Source organism: Stenella coeruleoalba, assembly GCF_951394435.1.
Source record: "Stenella coeruleoalba genome assembly, chromosome: 11".
In the NCBI taxonomy this organism is placed as follows: domain Eukaryota; kingdom Metazoa; phylum Chordata; class Mammalia; order Artiodactyla; family Delphinidae; genus Stenella; species Stenella coeruleoalba.
This window is the reverse complement of record NC_137157.1, coordinates 76,119,827-76,139,518: the sequence shown is the minus strand read 5'-3', so window position 1 is coordinate 76,139,518 and position 19,692 is coordinate 76,119,827. Positions and strand designations below refer to the sequence as shown.

The following is a 19,692-nucleotide window of genomic DNA, read 5'->3' as shown; positions in this document are numbered from 1 at the left end:
GGGCGGACTCACAGATCCAGGAGCTGACTGACCCGCTGCTGGCTCGGCATCGCGGCCGCCCTCGGAAGCCTCTTCCGCGGTCCCGGGGCCGTCGAAATCCAGCCAGAGACCGTCTGTCAACTCCTGCCCCGACAAGACGCGTAGGCCCTTGTGACGTCGCCCGCCTCTTCCGGTGAGCAGGCGCGGGCGCGCTGGCGACTGCCGAGCCCCTTTGGGGCGGAGCCCGGCGCCGTGCGCCGGAGCGGCGGCGGGATAAAATGGAAAGGAACCTTACTCTCAGAGAAGCGCTGCGGCAGTTGTCGTTCTGCAGACCTGCGGCCGGACTCCGGCGCTTTCCCGAGTCGGCCAGCCCCGCGCGCGACCTAGCCCGGTACCCCTGGAGCCGCGCGTGGCTGCGAGGTCGCTGCTCTTACTACAGGGGTGCGTTTGATGCTGGGCCGAGCATCTGGCGATGCACACCAGGGACCCCCTTGGATACAGACTCCGTGACCGTCAGAGAGCTTTAGCGGATCCGAGAGTGACTGCCGTTTACCGAGCACTTTGTGTAAGAAAGCACGCACTGAGCTGAGTGCTTTCAGTAATTAACCATATTCTTTTTAATCCTGTGAAGTCGGAATTATTTAGCTTATTTTACAGATGAGGACATTACGTGCCTACAAAAAAGCTCAGTAAGCATTTCATCACGGAGACAGCGGCTTGTGTTTAAATCAGAAGGGTTTCTAAAGAAGAGGGACCTTTCCCCAGGTGGAGTTGTCTCTCCTTGGTTATGCTGCAGAGTACTTGCTACTTTTTGGTGCTTTTTCATTCTTCCTTGTAGATTAACTTGTTGTTTATATGTCTTCCATTTGTAAGCTTTTGAAAGTTGGAACCCAGTCTTGTTCATCTCTTCAGGATGCTTGCTTATTCAATCAGCACGCATTTACCAAGCACTGAAGGAGGGCAGGGATTGTGCTGGGTGCTGAGGCTTCAGTGGTGAACCCTTGAACCAGACAAGTAAAAAGACAATCAGAACAACTGTTAAATACTAAGATGGAGTTAGTTCTGCCGGAACACCCATGGAAGGGTGGGGGGAGCAGGTTGAGAGAAAAACGTGGCCTGTTAGGGACTGCAAATAGTTCAGGATGGCTACAGTGGAGAGTGGTGAGGTGCGTGTAGAGGAGGGAACAGGCAAACTTCTTCCATAAGGGGGCAGAAAATAAATATTTTAGGTTTTGTGGGACATCCCTTGTTGCTGAACCGAACTGGGCTCCGCGTGTCCTACCTGAAGCCAAGCTGATCTACTGACAACTGGGTTGTGGTGAGGGAAAGTACAGGGCGCCAAGCAAGATGAACAGGCAGCTGATGATCAAAAGACTGGAACTCACCTGATGGCTTTCAGGCAAGAGTTTTTAAAGGCAACACTACAGGTGAGGGTGGCAGGGTGCATGATCAGCTCACGGACATTTTTCTGATTGGTTGGTAGTGAGGTAACAGGGTGATGTTTGGGGAATATTAATTATCATCCTTTGGTTCCATCCAGTCTGGGGGGTCTGTGTGCTTGTGGTCAACGTGTGTTCAACATCCTCTACCTGGTTGGGGATCTTAGTTTCTGCAGAACAACTCAAAGGTATGCATCAGATTGTTATCTATATCCCTTCAGGAGAGCTAGGAGTTCTGTGGCTATTGTGCTAATCATTAACTGCTTGAGTCTGCTCTGGAACTCATGGAAGGCCAAGCAAGAAGCAGGGGATATGAGAAGTTTGTACCCAGGAAGGCCTCACAGGGTCCTGCTTTGTTTCAGTCCCACTTTTCTTTGATACTCCTCAATCCTGAGGGGAACAGGGGCGGGACAAGAAAGGGAATAAGTTTTGGACAAGAGAGGTTAATCATAAACTTGGCAGGGAAACTCGGTTTTAGGAGGACTGGGTTTCATCCTTGACCTTAGGAGGTCACAGCTCCTCACCTTGTAGCTCAAAAGCAGCCATAGACCATATGAATGGCAGGGGTGGGGGAGGTGTGTTCCAATAAAACTTTATGGATGCTGAGGTTTGAATTTCATGTAGTTGTCAGTGTTATGAAATATCATTCATCTTCTGATTTTTTTCAACCATTAAAAAATGTAAAAACCTTACATTGAAAACTGTACAAAAACAGGCAGCAGCCTGGGTTGGATGGCTGTGGTGGCTTGCCTTCCGATCTAGAAAGCTAAAATGGGGGCATGATGGCCTGTGTTACGTTAAACAGTTTAGGCTTTGTCTGAAGTACTTTGTGCAGAGTCATAGATAGGTTTTAAACAAGGACAGTACATGCATAGGAAGGATGAGTTTTTGAAAGAACTCTAGCTGTTAAGTAGTAAACGAATTGTAGCGGTCACAGATGGAGAGTTGGAGACTAGAAAGATGTCTTTTGTTAATAGCCTAAACTAAAGTAATAGCAGCAGACTGGATAGACAGATTCAAGAGGTAATGGAAATAGAGCCAATAGGATTTAGAGATTGGTTGGAGTGGAGGGAAAAGAGAAGAGTCAAGGCTAATTTCTAGGCTTTGGGTTTGGAGAATTGGGTGACATATGGTGATGCCATTTTAATGAGCTGAGAGGATTACAGGGGTTTTTTGAAAACAAGGGGAGATTAAATTTTGGACATATGAATCTTGCAGTGTCTATGGAAGATATAGCCTTGGGGCTATAGGTCTGGAAATGATGCTGTTTTGCTTTTAAAGGTGAGATTGAATAGCAGCAATAGTACATGTATTTACTTATGAATTCAGTACTTTGGGGGAAGAATCGTCTGCTGCTCTGGGAGTCATTTGGACCTTGGAAGACCTTGACAGATCAGATAAGGGCAGACTTCATGGTCCTTCCTATCTGTTTGTTGAGTGCTGCCCAGCTTGAATGCTACACAGCTATCCATCTAGTTCTTCCTGCTGATTACCTGATTCTTCAACACCAGAAAAGTGCAGGTCACTGCCCCAGTATTATGAGGTGTTAAACTTTGGGTGCCTGAGTTCTTCTAGATAGTCAAAAGAAAATGTCACAGCTGCTTTTTTATGTTTTTTTCTTTCTTTCTTTCTTTCTTTTTGGCGGTACACGGGCCTCTCACTGTTGTGGCCTCCCCCGTTGCAGAGCACAGGCTCCGGATACGCAGGCTCAGCGGCCATGGCTCACGGGCCCAGCCGCTCTGCGGCATGTGGGATCTTCCTGGACCGGGGCACGAACCTGTGTCCCCTGCATCGGCAGGCAGACTCCCAACCACTGCGCCACCAGGGAAGCCCCCTGTTTTTTTCTTTTTAAGAAAATGTCAGTTATATAAAAAGGTAAGATAACAAAGTCCTAGTTATTTCTAGCCAATTATTTTAAAGGTCAAAGATTTGTAAACCCTCATGATATCACAGTTCTTAGAAATGTTTTTACAATGATTTCCTGCAGATTTTAGGGCCTACAATTTACAAACTAGCCTCTCAGTTACTTAGCATAACTGTGTCAAGAATTTGAGTTTCTTGCCACTGAATAATATAGGTCTGATGTATGTTGTGGTTGCCCTAACGTACTCATCTCATTCCTACCTTATTTTTTGGCAGCAGTGTGGTTTGGGGACTGACTTCATCTTCAGTGGTGGGTCCAGATTAAGGCTAATCAGTGATTACTATAGTAATTGATTCAAAGGTTAGCAGGCCTAGATTAATCAAGAAACCACAATATTCCCTCAGCCACCAAGATGGGTTCAAGAATGGGCACGTGGGCATGTGACTCATTCGTGGCCAATAAGAAGCAGGAAAAGTTCTGGAGATTGCTGGGAAAGAAGTTTCCTCATATTTATTTGTATGATGCTTTGTGAAGCAACACTCTGTTCTCTCATCATTGTCATTTTGAATGAAGTTAAACAGGAAAACAGAGTAAGAGAATCACAGGAAGACAGCCGGAGACCTGATTGAATCATGCATGAACACCACCCCTCCTCTTTACTATCAGATGACAAAAATAAAACAAGGAGTTTGATATCCTTTATTCAAGGGGAAACAATTATGGATTGGGGGAATACAGTACTTCACAAACAGTGGAGCACTCTTACTGAGGGATGTTTGGCAACAGTACATTTTACACAGTGTTTGAAGCAGCAATGAGGAAATGGCATGATTGATTGGCTAGGAGGTCAGGGATTTCCTTATAAGGCTAGCAGGTCAGTCAGGGAATAAGGAAAGAGTATTTGGCTTAAGTTGATTGGCTGGGCTTGCATATCTGAAAACAAGGAAATCATCACAGTTTCTTGGCAGTTGGGGATTGGCTGGCTGGATACTGCGCTTCTGATCAAGCAGAGCATTTATAGGAACATGAAAATTATCTAAGTTTGGGTTTGTTGACATGCCATCCTGGACAGGAGCAGCCTCATCTTGGACCTAGAAATTTATTTCAACACTACTTTCTGTTATATAATTCAGTTAATCCCTTTTGCTGTTGATAAAATTGGTTGACTTGAGTTTTCTGCTTCTTGCTGCCTCAAACAGCCTAACAGTTACATATTCATAGCAGGAGTCACCAGCATATAGACAGATATTGAAGGTATAGGAATAGATGAGCTCACTCAACAGTTGTATATAGAGTTGTATATAGAGAACAATCAGTCCTTGGAGAGATAGCTGAGGAATAGCAATTGGCTGGCAATTGACACTGAGAAGGAACAGCCAAAGAGGAAGGGAAGAAATAGGTACTACAGAAGATAAACATCACCAAAATTGTCACATGCTACAGAGAGGTCAACTAAGATAACACTTGAAGGTGATTTAGCAGCAAGGAGGTCACTGAGGGTCACTGAGGTGGTGGTGGAGGATGTAGCCTGATTGTAATGAGAGGAATGAATGGGAGGTGAGGGAATGAACGCGTAAGTACAGTAAGTCCCCTACATATGAATGAGTTCCATTCCGAGAGTGTGTTCATAAGTCCAATTCGTTTGTAAGTCCAACAGTTAGCCTAGGTACCCAACTAACACAATCGGCTATACAGTACTGCACTGTAATAGGTTTATAATACGTTTTGCACAAATAATACATAAAAAACAAACACAAAAAAATAAAACATTTTTAATCTTACCGTACGGTACCTTGAAAAATACAGTAGTACCAGTTATATCACTGCTGCTTTTACTCTTGCTTCCAGACATCGTGGACTTTAAATAAAGATACTGTACTACTGTACTCTATACAGTACTGTACAGTAAAGTACACAAAACCACTACCAGTTGTAGAGGATGCACGCATGTGACAATGTACGCAAGACATGTGAACTAACTTGCGTGATTGGACGTGTGAACGAACGTTCGCATCTTTGAAAGCTTGCAACTTGAAGTTTTGAGTACTGTATCCCAACTGTCACTCAAATAAATACTTGTTCAAATGAATTGCTGCTTCTATTTAGATTCATGCTGAGAAGAAAAGTAGATTGTATAAGGCTATATAGCTCTACTTCAAAGAAGGTAAAATGGGGCAATTCAGAACTATTATTTATGGACCTATTTACCCAGATGTCAAACGTGATAAATACTTTCATGAGTTCACGTAATCATCAGTCTGAAGTATCATGCTATTTTATAAAGTGAGAACTTTCCCAAATAAAAAGGTGTGTCAGACTCCAAAGGCCATGCTCTTTCTACTCTGTTTGGGCGCTCAGGAGAGAGGTTTATGGTACATCCAGGACCAGCAATATAAAAGTGATTAAGAATTTCAAGATGGTGATAGCAGAGCATTAAACCAGGGGTGGGGCCTGTGCAGCTGCACAAGTGTCCCCCCCCCATGAGGCTGGCTCTTGGTGCATCTGACCTCAGGACTCCCCAAGAGAATCAGTTACTACTACTGTATTCAGGAACTCTGTCAAAAAATAAAATTCAGAGACAAACAGTGAACACAGGGAAACATTTTTACTAGCAGTGCAAGGGAACTAGGCCTTTAGAAATAGTGGCTCATCGAATAGAATGAGAGGAAATTGTAGTTCAGATGATATGGCAGATATTTATAGTTCAGATACAGCAGCTGACAATTCAGATTGGATAAGAACAAGATGTTCCTGTCTTTTGGGAAGAAAAACAGGATGTTCTTGTTTTTGTGGCTTATCTCAGGAGGCAAAGCTTTTAGGATTTCCTGTTAGTCGAGGCTTTTAGGAGGTTCCTATTATTCATTGTTTATCTTGGAATGCAAGGTTATTAGGAATGGAAGTCTCTTCTGGTGCATGGTCAGTGATTTGTGGACAGGCTGGGCAAAGGGCAAGATGTCATTTTTCCTTTCTTGCCTCTTTGCTTGCTGTGTCCACTTTACTGTAGTTACCTCTAGCTCAGAACCTTCTCCATTTCCTTCCCTAGATACCATATAAAGAAAACTTTATTATAGTTTGTTCCTCTGGGCAGGTTATATAAGAATAATAAACAATATTACTTTCCTTAAATCATGTTATTCATTCCTAGTGTGTGTATACAAATATATAATAAGTATATATATATAAAATGATTAAGTATATCTCTTATGCTATATATAAGTGAATATTGGGTCAATAATAAGAACATGTGTGCACATAAGCAGATGGCAATAAATTGTTCAAATCATCTTTACATGTCATATCTCAAAATATAAGAATAGGCCATGAGTTAGGTTCTTCACTCTTAAGCCATACTGATTATATCTGGATTCAAAACAGCAATTGCGGACTTCCCTGGTGGCGCAGTGGTTAAGAATCCGCCTGCCAAGGCAGGGGACACGGGTTCGAGCCAGGAAGATCCCACATGCCGTGGAGCAACTAAGCCCATGCACCACAGCTACTGAGCCTGCGCTCTAGAGCCCGCGAGCCACAACTACTGAGCCCATGTGCCACAACTACTGAAGCCTGCATGCCTAGAGCCCGTGCTCTGCAACAAGAGAAGCCACTGTAATGAGAAGCTCACGCACCACAATGAAGAGTAGCTCCCGCTCACCGCAACTAGAGAAAGCCCACACGCAGCAACGAAGACCCACCACAGCCATAAATAAATAAATTAATTAAAAAAAAACAGCAATTGCTCCTCTAATATTAATTTTCAATTCAGTATAACATGCACATCATCATCTATTACTAACCCAAAGTCATTTCAGTTGGCTATTGTTAAAGTGACCAGGTTAGGCCCAAGATGGAATCATTTATGTAAAGCCCCCACATTTGCAAACCAGAGTTTACCTTAGTTTCTATCCTCTGCTCTCCCAACGGAAGACCTAGGCCAACCAGTCAACGCTTGCCTGCTCAGTAGAAGTTAACCTGACGTGGCTCCAAGATTTCCCTTTGCTCCATATAATGGAAGTAACACTGCCATTGGTTAAAACCAATCAGCAAATGCCCAGTGTCACTTCCTTGTACCTCCTTGCTTTGGTCTGTAAACATTTCTTGCCTTGTATGGCTCTTTTGAGCTCCTTTCTATCTGCTAGATTAGATGCTGTCCCATTTATGAATTGCTGAATAAAAGCCTACTTGACCAGTAAATTATCTCTGGAAAATTTTCTTTTAACAGTATCGATGAAGACTATGAATATTTATTGAGTGGTTAGAATAATGCCTTGCATACAGTAAGCATTTTACAAGTTCTAACTCATATAATCCTCAAAGTAACCCTGATTGGTAGGTATCGTTATCATTATCACTCATTTTCCAAATGAGGAAACAGAGGTCCAAAGAGAGTAAGAAACATGTCCAAGTCCACATGGCTTATCAGTGGTAAAGCTGGTATTTGAAACCAAGCAATCAGGGTGTACAGCTGGATTCTTAAGCATGTAGTCATGAGCTATGTGCAAAAGAATCAAACTGGACTGCTTTCTCACACCATATATTTGAATAACTCAAAATGGATTAAAGGCTTAAATGTAGTCCTAAACCATAAAAATCCTGGAAGAAAACATAGGTAGTATGCTCTTTGACATTGGTTTTAGCAATATTTGGGGGGGGTATGTCTCCTCAGGCAAGGGAAACAAAAGCAAAATAAACAAGTGGGACTATATACATCAAGCTAAAAAGCTTTTCACAGCAAAGGAAACTATCAACAAAACAAAAAGGCCATCTACTGAATATAAAGATACTTGCAAACAGTATATCTGATAAGGGGTTAATATCCAAAATATACAAAGAGCTCATACAACTCAACAACAACAACAAAAAAAATCAGATTAAAAAATGAGCAGAGGACCTGAATAGATATTTATCCAAAGAAGACACACAGATAGCCAACAGATGCATGAAAAGATGCTCAACATCACTAATCATCAGGGAAATACAAATCAAAATCACAGTGAGCTATCACCTGACACATGTCAGAATGGCTATTATCAAAAAGACAAGTAACAAGTGTTGGTGAGGATGTGGAGAAAAGGCAACCCTCATGCAGTGCTGTTGGGAATGTAGATTGGTGCAGCCACTATGGAAAACAGTATGGAGATTCCTCAAAAAATTAAAAATGGAATTAGTATATGATCCAACAGTTCCACTCCTGGATATTTATCCATAGAAAACAAAAACACTAATTCAAAAAAATACACACCACTATGTTCACTGCAGTGTTATTTACAATAGCCAGGATATGGAAGCAACCTAAGTGCTTATCAATAGATGAATGGATAAAGAATATGTGGTATAAAAAATAATGAAATCTTGTCATTTGGAACAACATAGATGGACTTAGAGGATATTGTGCTAAGTGAAATTAATTAAATCAGAGAAAGACAAATACTATATAATTTCACTTATATGTGGAATCTGAAAACCAAAACAAGTGAGCAAACATAACAAAACAGAGATAGAGTCATAGATACAGAGAACAAACAGGTGGTTGCCAGAGGGGAGGACTTGTGGGGAGGAGAAGAGAAATAGGTGAGGGAGATTAAGAGGTGCAAGTTTCTAGTTATAAAATAAATGAGTCATGGGTATGAGTTGTACACTGTGGGGAATATAGTCAATAATTGTGTAATATCTTTGTATGGTGACAGATGGTAACTATATTTATCATAGTGGTCATTTTGAAATGTATAGAAATATCTAATCACTATGTTGTGTAATAGAAACTAACATATCGCTGTAGGTCAATTATATTTCATACACAAACAAACTCATAGAAAAAGAGATCAGATTTGTGGTTACCAGAGGCAGTGAGTGTGGAGGGGAAAGTGGATGAAGGCAGTCTTCCAGTTATAAGATAAATAAGTACTAGGGGTGTAATGTACAACTTGATAAATATAATTATCACTGATGAATATTATATATGAAAGTTAAGTCGCAGTGTGCTTGGGGTCCCACGAATCTGTCTCTTGCTTCAACAGTGTCTGGACTGAACAGACCCAGGGATGCCTCCATGCTCCAGCCTCTGCAACCATCCTCCAACCTTTTTTCCAGTTGCAACCTTCAGAATCAGCCACTGGCACCGGCCAACACCATTTTTTGGCCTCAACTCCTTACAAACATGACCTCCCAGATTCGTCAGAATTAATGTGCACGTGTGGGCCTCCCACATCTACCTCTCTCTGGGCTTCTATTTCCACCATGACTATGTGGCCCTGGAGGGCGTGGGGCACTATATCCACGAACTGGCCAAGGAGAATCGCAAGGGCACCGCAGGACCGTCTCTTGAAAATGCAAAACCATCGTGGCAGCCACACCCTCTTCCAGGATGTGCAGAAGCCACCTCAAGATGAGAGGGGTAAACCCAGGATGTTATGGAAGTTGCTGTACTCATGGCAAACAACCTGAACCAGGCCCTTTTGGATCTGCATGCCCTGGGTTCTGCCCGTGCAGACCCCCACCTCTGTGACTTCCTGGAGAGCCACTTCCTAGATGAGGAGGTGAAACTCATCTAGAAACTGGGCGACCACCTGACCAACATCTGCAGGCTGGCTGGTCCCCAGGCTGGGCTGGGTGAGTATCTCTTCGAAAGGCTTAAAAGGCTTAACCGCAAGCATGACTAGGAGCCTCTGAAGCCCAGAAACATTTGAGGAGCCCCTCTGGTGTCAGGGCTTCTACCTGAAGTCCCACTCTGCAGCCTCTAGGCAGCTTTTTAACCGCCCTGGAACCCTCTCCCAAGCCTTGGACCAAATGGAAACAGTAAAGCGTTTTGCAGAAAAAGAAAAAAGAAAAAGAGAAAAAGAAAGCTAAGTGAGTAAATGCTAAGATTTTCTTCATCACAAGGAAAAACATTTTTTCTGTTTAATTTCATATCTCAAGAGATGATGGATGTTCACTAAACTTTTTGTGCTAATCATTTCATGAGGTAAGTCAAATTATTTTGCTGTATACCTTAAACTTATACATGCTGTATGTCAATTATATCTCAATAAAATTGGAAGAAAAGTAATAAAGTCCTTTACTATTGTGTTATTGTCAAGTTATCCCTTTATGTTTGTTAATATTTGCTTTATGTATTTAGGTGCTCCTATATTGGGTGCAAAAATATTTACAATTATTATAAATATAATAAGTTATATTTATTGTTGGATTGATTGCTTTATTCTGTAATATCCTTCTTTGTCTCTTGTTAGTCTTTTTTTAAAAAATAAATTTATTTATTTATTTATTATTTATTATAAACATTATTTTTGCCTGCATTGGATCTTTGTTGCTGTGTGTGGGCTTTCTCTAGTTGCCGCAAGTGGGGGCTACTCTTTGTTGCGGTGCGCGGGCTTCTCTTTGCAGCGGCTTCTCTTGTTGTGGAACACGGGCTCTAGGCGCACAGGCTTCAGTAGTTGTGGTGCGCAGGCTCAGTAGTTGTGGCTCGTGGGCTCTACAGCGCAGGTTCAGTAGTTGTGGCACGTGGGCATAGTTGCTCCGTGGCATCCTAAACCGGGATTGAACCCTTGTCCCCTGCATTGGTAGGTGGATTCTTAACCACTGCGCCACCAGGGAAGTCCTACAGTCTTTTTTTAAAGTCTATTTTGTCTGATATAAGTATTTTTAACCCAGGTCTTCTTTTCATTTCCATTTGCATGTAATATCTTTTCCATTCCCTCAGTTTCAGTCTGTGTGTATATTTAGATCTGAAGTGAGTCTCTTGATGGTAGCATATATATAGGTCTTGGTTTTGTAACCATTCAGCCACTCTATGTCTTTTGGTTGGAGCATTTAGTCCATTAACATTTAAAGTAATTATTGATAGGTATGTACTTATTGCCATTTTGCTTCTTGTTTTCTGGTTGTTTTTATAGTTCTTTTTTTCCCTTTCTTCTTTTGCACTCTTCCTTTGTGATTTGATGATTATCCTTAGTGTTATGTTTGGATTCCTTTCTCTTTTTATGAGTGTGTATCTATTGTAGGTTTTTGGTTTGTGGTTACCATGAGGTTTATATATAATTACCTGTATACATATACTTGATTATTTTAAGCTGATGATCTCAAGTTTGAATGCATTCTAACAACCTTGCAGTTTTACTCTGTTCCCACTGTTTAACTTTTTTCTTCTTTTTTTCTTTTTCTTTTTCCCTCCCTTTTTTCTTTTTCTTTTATCTTTTCAACCAACGTTTAATACTTTTGACATCATATTTTACATCTTGTTGTTTTGTATATCCCTTAAATACTTAGTGTGAGTATAGATGCTTTTACTACTTTTGTTTTTAGACCTTCCTACCAGCTTGACAAGTGGTTGATCTGTTAACTTTACTGTATGTTTGCCTTTACCAATGAGATTTTTCTTTTCGTAGTTTTCACATGTCTTGCTGTGGTCTTTTATGTTCTGCTTAGAGAAGTCCCTTTAACATTTCTTATAAAGCCAATTTATTGATGCTGAACTTTTAGCTTTTGCTTGTCTGTAAACTCTTTCTCTCTCCTTCAAATCTGAATGGTAGCCTTGCCAGGTACAGTATTCTTGGTTATAGGTTTTTTTCCTTTAATTCACTTTGAATATCATGCTACTCCCTTCTGGCCGGCAAAGCTTCTGCTTGAAAAGTCAGCTGACAGTCTTATGGGGGTGCCCTTGGCCCACTGATGAGAGAGGCTGGGTCTTGGGGGTGAGGGGGTCCAGGACTGACTGATGCCTTCCCACTAGTGGGCAGGTAACCCCTGGTGCTAATAGGCTAGAGGGAAGATTCTAAATTGGTGCTTGTCAACACCATTGTCTTCATGGCAGAATGAACTTAGAAGAATGGCCGCCACCAGTTTCTGTCTCCAGGGGTGATTCCCAGTTGCCTCCTGCCTCTCCCAGAGGCTCTCCAAGATCAGCAAGTGGGTCTGACCCAGGCTTCTTTCAAATTACTACCTCCGTGCTAGACCTTAGAGCATGTGATATTTTGCATGCTCCCTTTAAGAGTGTAGTCTCTGTTTCCTACAGCCCTCTGCCTCTTCCATAAGCAAGCCTCACTGGACTTCAAAGCCACATGTTCTGGGGGCTCATCTTCCTGGTATAAGACCCCTGGGCTGGGAAGCCTAATGTGGAACTCAGACCCCTCACTCCTTGGGGAGAATCTCTGAAATTGTGATTATCCTCCTGTTTGTGAGTGGCCTACCTAGGGGTATGAGTCTGGACGATATTGTGTCTCCACTCCTCCTACCCATCTCACTGTGGTTGCTTGTTTATATTTTAGTTGTGGAAAATCATTTCTGCTAGTCTTCAGGTCATTCTCATAGATAGTTGCTCTATAAATAGTTTTAATTTTTGTATGCCCATGGGAGGAGGTGAGCTCAGGCTCTCCCTACTCTGCCGTCTTCACTACATCTATGATTTCCGAGCAGGAAAATGGCAAAGATGGGCGTAGAAAGTAGCCAATCCCTTGTCTGGTACCTTTTTAAAACCTGATCTTTAGGTTATAACTTGGAAGGGGGCTAAGGGCAAATAGAATAAAGATAAGCCAAATAAACCACTACTTTATTATCCTACCGTATGCAGGTTATTTCCCAGTAGGAGTGTCCTTAATTCAAGGTAATGTGAAAATAACATGCGTTCTTTTTATTTAGTTTCTTTTTATATCTCAACTTATGTCTTACTCCAAATTGGAAACAATAGTGCCCATGATCATGAGTTCTTGGGCATTGTTAAAATTTTCCATTAGCTCGATCCTTGATTTACTTTGTTTCTAGGCTATAGATCCATGTCTTTCAAATTCTCATGAGTTTGAGGCATACAGTGTATGACTCCAGATCCAAGGCAGGAAACAGCTGGGCAAATTCAAACAGGATAAGCAAGGAGGTGTTAATAAAGGGGCTGCTTACAAAGGTTTGGGCACAGTTAAGGGCAGGGGTGATAATGTTTCAATACCTTAGGACTAGCAATAGCAGGAAGCCCTTACCTCTCCTAGTCCTGAAAGGGCAGGGAGGGAAAGTTACCAAAACCTGGAGAGAATGGCCATACCCACCTAAAAGGAGCTATGGCCTTTGGGTCAGTTAGGGTAAACAGCCTGTGGCAACCCAGCCAGGAGGGAGCTGGAAGAATAAATACTCTAACCCATTCTCTACCTCTCCTTTTGATCTGCTGATGCGGTCATGTCCTCAACCCAACCAGAAATCAGAGGTCAAGGGATCCTAGTTTATGCAATCCATAAAGGTCGGCTTGTTAGAGCCCAGAGTAGAGAAGGATAGAGTGGAAAATATCCAGTTCATAAACAGACCACTGAATTTTTTTTTTTTTTTTTTTTTTTGCGGTACGCAGGCCTCTCACTGTTGTGGCCTCTCCCGTTGCAGAACACAGGCTCCGGACGCGCAGGTTCAGTGGCCATGGCTCACGGGCCCAGCCACTCCACAGCACGTGGGATCTTCCCGGACCGGGGCACGAACCCACGTCCCCTGCATCAGCAGGCGGACTCTCAACCACTGCGCCACCAGGGAAGCCCTGATTTTTACATAATGTAATTAAATATCATTAACATTTTGAAAATTAAGAATAATCGCTTAGTAACGCCAACATAATAATGATCAGTTTTGTAACAGTGACAGGGATGGCAATTGTCCTTCATCAGGATGCTGACCCACTGCAAAGACAACCTTGTCTTTTTCTAGTTAGTGTCACCAGTTATTTTTATTTTTACAAAATTATATGATTCCTAACTCACATTTATTGGTCATTTAAATGGGACTTTTAAAATCCATTAATTACATTCATTCAAACAGATATTTAATACCTACTATGTGCCAGGGAGCATGTATCAGTAAACAAACATGTCCTCTTGGAGTATAGATTTTAGTGTGAGAGATAGAAAACAAGCACACAAACAAACAACATGTGGAGATAAGATAAGGACTATAAAGAACAAGATAGGATCAGGGAGAGAGAGGGTGTCGGGAGAGGCCAAGCGATGAGAGAAGGATTACTTTTGCTCGGATGGTCAAGGGAGGCATCTCTGAGGCTGTGACATTTTTGCTGAAACCTATTAAAAGATAACTTGAAGCTTATTAAAAATTTTGAGAGTTTATTTGAGCAAAAACTGCTTAGAATTGGGCAGTGCCAAACTAGAAGTGGTTAAGAGTGCTCTGCTAATAGGATTTGGGAGGAAAGACTTACACAGAGAAAGCAAAGAAGGAAATTATTTGGTTGGCTATGGCTTAAAGCTTAGTTGGCTCTTTGTTATTGGTTAAGTGTTTTGATATCATAACTTTGAGGCGTTTACAGGCTTAGATTTTGGTTTGCTTACATAGGATGCCATGGCATTAGAGCCAACCCCAATCTAATTGTTTCCCTATTTAATTGTTTTATACTTCAGACCTGAACTATAAAAAGGAGATAACCATGCAGAGATCTGGGGACAGAGGGAAGAGAAAGACTCTCGTGAAAGGAAAGTAAAAATGGAGTCAGCATTGCTAAGAGAGCTCTCTAAAATGGAGCCAGGAGACCATTAAGGAAGTATGGCTTATGCACATCTCAGTCTGGATGGAATCTGACCTTTTGACCTGATGAAGTAATCCAGAACACCTGCCAGAAACCCAAGATACTTATTGGATCCTAACCCTAAAATAACTCGTGATAGTCTATCTAATTATTGGACTCCTATCCTAAAACAACTTGTAATTCCTAAGGACAAATATTTTCTGACTCATATCAGAGTGAATCACAATTCTTGCCAGGCAACTTTTAACAGCCTTGTCTTTTTGTCTTTATAAGCTCCTGACCCTTTCTCTTCCTCAGAACTCTCCTTTGGGTTCACCTGAATCTGTGTCTCTCGAATTGCAGTTCTTAAGACCCCAAATAAACTCCTTTCTTATTTGGAGCCTCCTGCATTATTTTTTTGGTTGACATTCTGACGCAAAAAATACACTTAGTAAAGTTTGAAGGACTGAAAGAGGTCAGTGTGGAGCGGGGAATAGTAGGAGATAAGATTGGAAAAGTCAGAAGCCAGACCAGGTAAAACCTTGATGACCAAAGAACTGAATTTGAATGTTATTCAAAATGAAATGGAAAATAAACAAGCAGTTACATCAGTTTCATTCTTCACGGCAAAGGTAGGAAACTGCAGAATACTGAAAGTAAAGCATTAAAATTCAGATGCATGTCCTCTACCTTTCAGCTTAAAGCTGTAGATGATCCACATTTTATGTTGTATGTGACTGAAATATGTTATTAAAAAGTATTTTAAAGAGTATTTTAGGGACTTCCCTGACAGCGCAGTGGTTAAGAATCTGCCTGCCAAATCAGGGGACACGGGTTTGAGCCCTGGTCTGGGAAGATCCCACATGCCGCAGAGCAACTAAGCCCATGTGCCACAACTACTGAGCCCATGTGCCACAACTACTGAAACCCCTGCGCCTAGAGCCCATGCTACACAATAAGAGAAGCCAGCACAATGAGAAGCATGTGCACCGCAACAAAGAGTAGCCCCTGCTTGCTGCAACTACAGAAAGCCTGTGCACAGCAGTGAAGACACAATGCAGTGAAAAATAAATAAATTCAAAAAAATTTAAAAAGATTATTTCAGTTATCACTGTTAGGAAAAGCAACCGTCAAAATTCCTCCACTCTATGTGCCTGTTAATTTTGAAAACAGCAAAAGGAAACATGTTCTTTACAGATATTAATGTCAAAAGTTAAACATTTTCAAAGTCTAACTAGAATGGATAACCAGTGTTTCCTACTACCTGCATGGGGTTCACTATGTACTATTTTTGTGAGACTTATCACAGAAGGATCACAGACCACTTTAGACTATACACGTAGCCGGTCACCACCTACCTTTGTGTAGTTAGATGTGTGTGGAATACCTGTATCTATTAGTGGCAGTTTTTTACTGTAATGGAGGAAGAAAAGCAGTATCACTGTATATGGGCCGTCAACCCCAATCAGCTACTCTTCCCACTGCATTCATCTGTCCTCATGGCTAATTTTTTTTAATATATGCATATATATTTATTTATTTGGTTGTGCTGGGTCTTAGTTGTGGCACACGAGCTCCTTAGTTGTGGCATGCGAACACTTAGTTACGGCTTGCGTGTGGGATCTAGTTCCCTGACCAGGGATCAAATCCCGGGCCCCCTGCATTGGGAGTGCAGAGTCTTATCCACTGCACCACAAGGGAAGTCCCCATGGCTAACTTTTAATAAGTACATTTTTGCATTATGTACATTTTTAATCAGCCTGTCCTGTTTAGATTGTATACATCATTATATCTGACATTTTTGTAACCACTGTGCAATCAATAAGATTCCTATAAGAATTCTGCTTTCTAAAGACAAAAATACCATGCTGAGAGGGGTGACTTATATCCCACATTAGTGGGTAGACACTATTTATAGGATCTTTATTATTTATTCATTTATTTATTTTTGGCTGTGTTGGGTCTTCATTGCTGCGTGCAGGCTTTCTCTAGTTGTGGCGAGCAGGGGCTACTCTTCGTTGCGGTGCGTGGGCTTCTCATTGTAGTGGCTTCTCTTGTTGCAGAGCACAGGCTCTAGGCATGGGGGTTTCAGTAGTTGTGGCACGTAGGCTCAGTAGTTGTGGCTCATGGGCTCTAGAGCCCAGGCTCAGTAGTTGTGGCGCACGGGCTTAGTTGCTCCGCGGCATGTGGGATATTCCAGGACCAGGGCTTGAACCCGTGTCCCCTGCATTGGCAGATGGATTCTTAACCACTGTACCACCAGGAAAGTCCCTATAGGATCTTTAAAACAAGTACATTTGTAATGAACTAAGATGAATAAAGGTACAGCTAAAAACTGTCCAAAAAAAAAGATGCAATGAAAACCACTAAAAGTTTAAAGAAGGGGATTGTTACCATTTGGGTTGCAGTGTGAAGAATGGAGGAAGCTGTGGGGAGTGAATCACAGCATGTCTTGAACAGAGCTGAGCCTGGTAGTGGTTTCCCCAAAGGCTACACCTCTCCAGGGCCCCCACCTAGAATCCTCAACCCCCTTCCAAACAGGTGGAAGGTGCCCTCCAGGGAAAAAGAACAGTGGTGGTGGTGGTGGCAGTGGTGCTGCTGGAGATGGTGGTAGCGCTGATGGTGTTACCAAACACAAGTCCATGTGCCTGACACACAGTGAGGCCAAATAATGCTGAAATGACATAGTTTAGAGCAGAGAAAAGTTTATTGCAGGGCCACACATGGAGCTCATGCATTAGAAGAACCTTGAACTCCCCAAAGGCTTTCAGCAAAGCCTATTTAAAGGTCAGGTGAGGGAGGGGCATGGTTAGTTGTTGCAGACTTCTTGGTGTTGGAGCCTTTGTTCTGGCAGCTGTCCACTTAGGGCAAGTCATGATGTTCCTGTAAACCTCCAACAAGATAAATGTTAATCTCTGTTCTGCAACTTTTTATCTCTATATGAATGAACTCTTAAAGGTCAAGAGCCTTGCGAATAAGCTATCCTATGTATTTCAGGCTATAGGCAACATTCTTTTACAAAAGGTGCAGAGCCAGCATGACTAAGCACAGGCAACAGAGCACAAAGGTTAAAGTAAAATGGAACAGATCTAATATGGAGTCAGATTTGTTCTTCCTTATTACAATGGCATCAGGAAGCATGTGTATCTATAGGACCTCAGTGCCTGGGGCTCTGAAGCCTTTGACCCTGGGTTGCTGTCATGGCAGTGATAACACTTGGAATCTCTTCATCATAGACCCCTAAATCTCAGAACCATGGGGCCTGCATGGTTGGGCTCTGACCTCAGAGTCTGAACCCTTATTTTGGCCCAAGATTAGTGTGATATTGTGATTTATAACAAGAAATATATATTTATTTGTTCTTTGTCCTGTTTCTGGCAAAGAGCTCCTAAAACGCTTGTACTTTCCTAAGCAATAAGAGCAAGGGAAGCATCTTTTGTTACAGTATTTGGTCTTTGTTCCTGAAACAGCTTCAGAGGAACATCTTGTTCTAACAGGGAAGAACAAATCTGACACCATATTAGATCTGTTCCTTTTGCTTTAACCTTACTTTAAACTGACACCATATTAGATCTGTTCCTTTTGCTTTAACCTTACTTTAACCTTTGTGCTCTGTTGCCTGTGCTTAGTCATGCTGGCTCTGCACCTTTTGTAAAAGAATGTTGCCTATAGCTTGAAATATACAGGATAACCTGACCGTGACCTGAACAGAGAATAACATCTGTCTTGCTGGATGTTTACAGGAACATGGTGACCTGACCAACATGGACAGTTGCAAGAACAAAGGATCCAATACCAAGAAGTTTGCAACAACTAACCATGGCCCTCTCTCAACTTGGCTTTAGAAGGGCTTTGCTGAAAGCCTTCAGGAATTTCGGGCTTTTAAGGCCTGAGCCACCCATCTCCCTGCATGGCCCTGCAATAAACCTTTCTCTGCTCCAACTCTGAACTTCAGTATTGTTTGGCCTCACTGTGAGTTAGGCACAGGGACTTGAGTTCAGTAACATTGTTATTCATAAAAAGCCCCTTTCAACTACACCTGAGTTTATGTTAATGAGTTGAAAAGCTCCTAAGGATGGGAGCTGGTTGCCAAGGGAACCAGCTAGTGATTAGATGGTTGGAACTTTCAGCCCCTGCCCCCCAACCTCTGGGGAGGGGAGAGGGGCCTGGGACTGAATCAATCACCAATAAAACTTGCTCTATATATCTCTTCCATTGGCTGTTCCTGAGTTATATCCTTTCATAATAAACAGGTAGTACATAAAGTATTTTCCAGAGTTCTATGAGCTACTTTAGCAAGTATAATTGAACCCAGGGAGGGGAACCTCCAATTTATAGCTAGAAGGTCAGAAGCCCAGGTGACAACCTGGACTTGCAATTGGCATCTGGTGGGAAGGCAGCCTTGTGGGACTGAATCCTTAACCTATGGGATCTGATGCTATCTCCAGGTAAATAGTGTCAGAATTGAGTTTAATTGTAGGACAGCCAGCTGGAATTGCAGAACTGCTTGATGTGTGGAAAACCTACACAGCTGGGGTCAGAAGTGAAGAAGTGTAGTAGTGTAGTATTTGTCGTGGTCCAAGTGTGGGTTGGAAAAGAATTTCCAGACACAAGGCAGAAAATAAAGAAGACAGAATTTATTAAAGGGAAGGGTCACTGCCCTCACTTCCTGATAATCCAGGAGAGCTGACCCCAAGCAACGGTTACTGGTCTGTTTTTATAGCCAGGGAACAAAGGAACATGTGAGTCACCTGCTGATTGGGCAGGGTATGCATACTTCCAGTGTGCAGAGCAGGAGAAGAACAGGACAAATACCTTTCCTTATATGGGATGGGAAGGGAGCAGGGCATGCTGCTTGGGAGGGTTCGGGGATATTGTAATGGTCACTATGTGACAGAGTGTTAAGAGTCTGGTAACTCTCTGTCCCTGCGATGTTGGCC

General features: G+C 42.2%; 1 protein-coding gene and 1 long non-coding RNA gene across 6 annotated transcripts in view; one reads left to right on the top strand and one right to left on the bottom strand.

Annotated features, from left to right (window-relative positions):
- Positions 1 to 401, bottom strand: part of AMN1 (antagonist of mitotic exit network 1 homolog) — a 65,643-nt gene extending 65,242 nt beyond the window's left edge. Inside the window, exon 1 of one of the 5 annotated variants that reach the window (XM_079938402.1) lies at positions 33 to 401. Coding sequence is in view for 1 of the 5 variants with exons in the window: in XM_079938399.1 (XP_079794525.1) it covers positions 13 to 50 (38 nt within the window). In the remaining 4 variants the exon portion in view is untranslated. Of the gene's footprint in view, positions 1 to 12 lie in introns of all 5 variants that reach the window. The other 4 variants (XM_079938399.1, XM_079938397.1, XM_079938398.1 and 1 more) reach the window with 4 other exon arrangements.
- LOC307194929 lies at positions 276 to 15,122 on the top strand. Its single transcript, XR_013830664.1, has 3 exons — positions 276 to 544; positions 9,294 to 10,237; positions 14,649 to 15,122. It is a non-coding gene; the product is annotated as an uncharacterized lncRNA (long non-coding RNA).
- Positions 15,123 to 19,692: the final 4,570 nt, after the last annotated feature.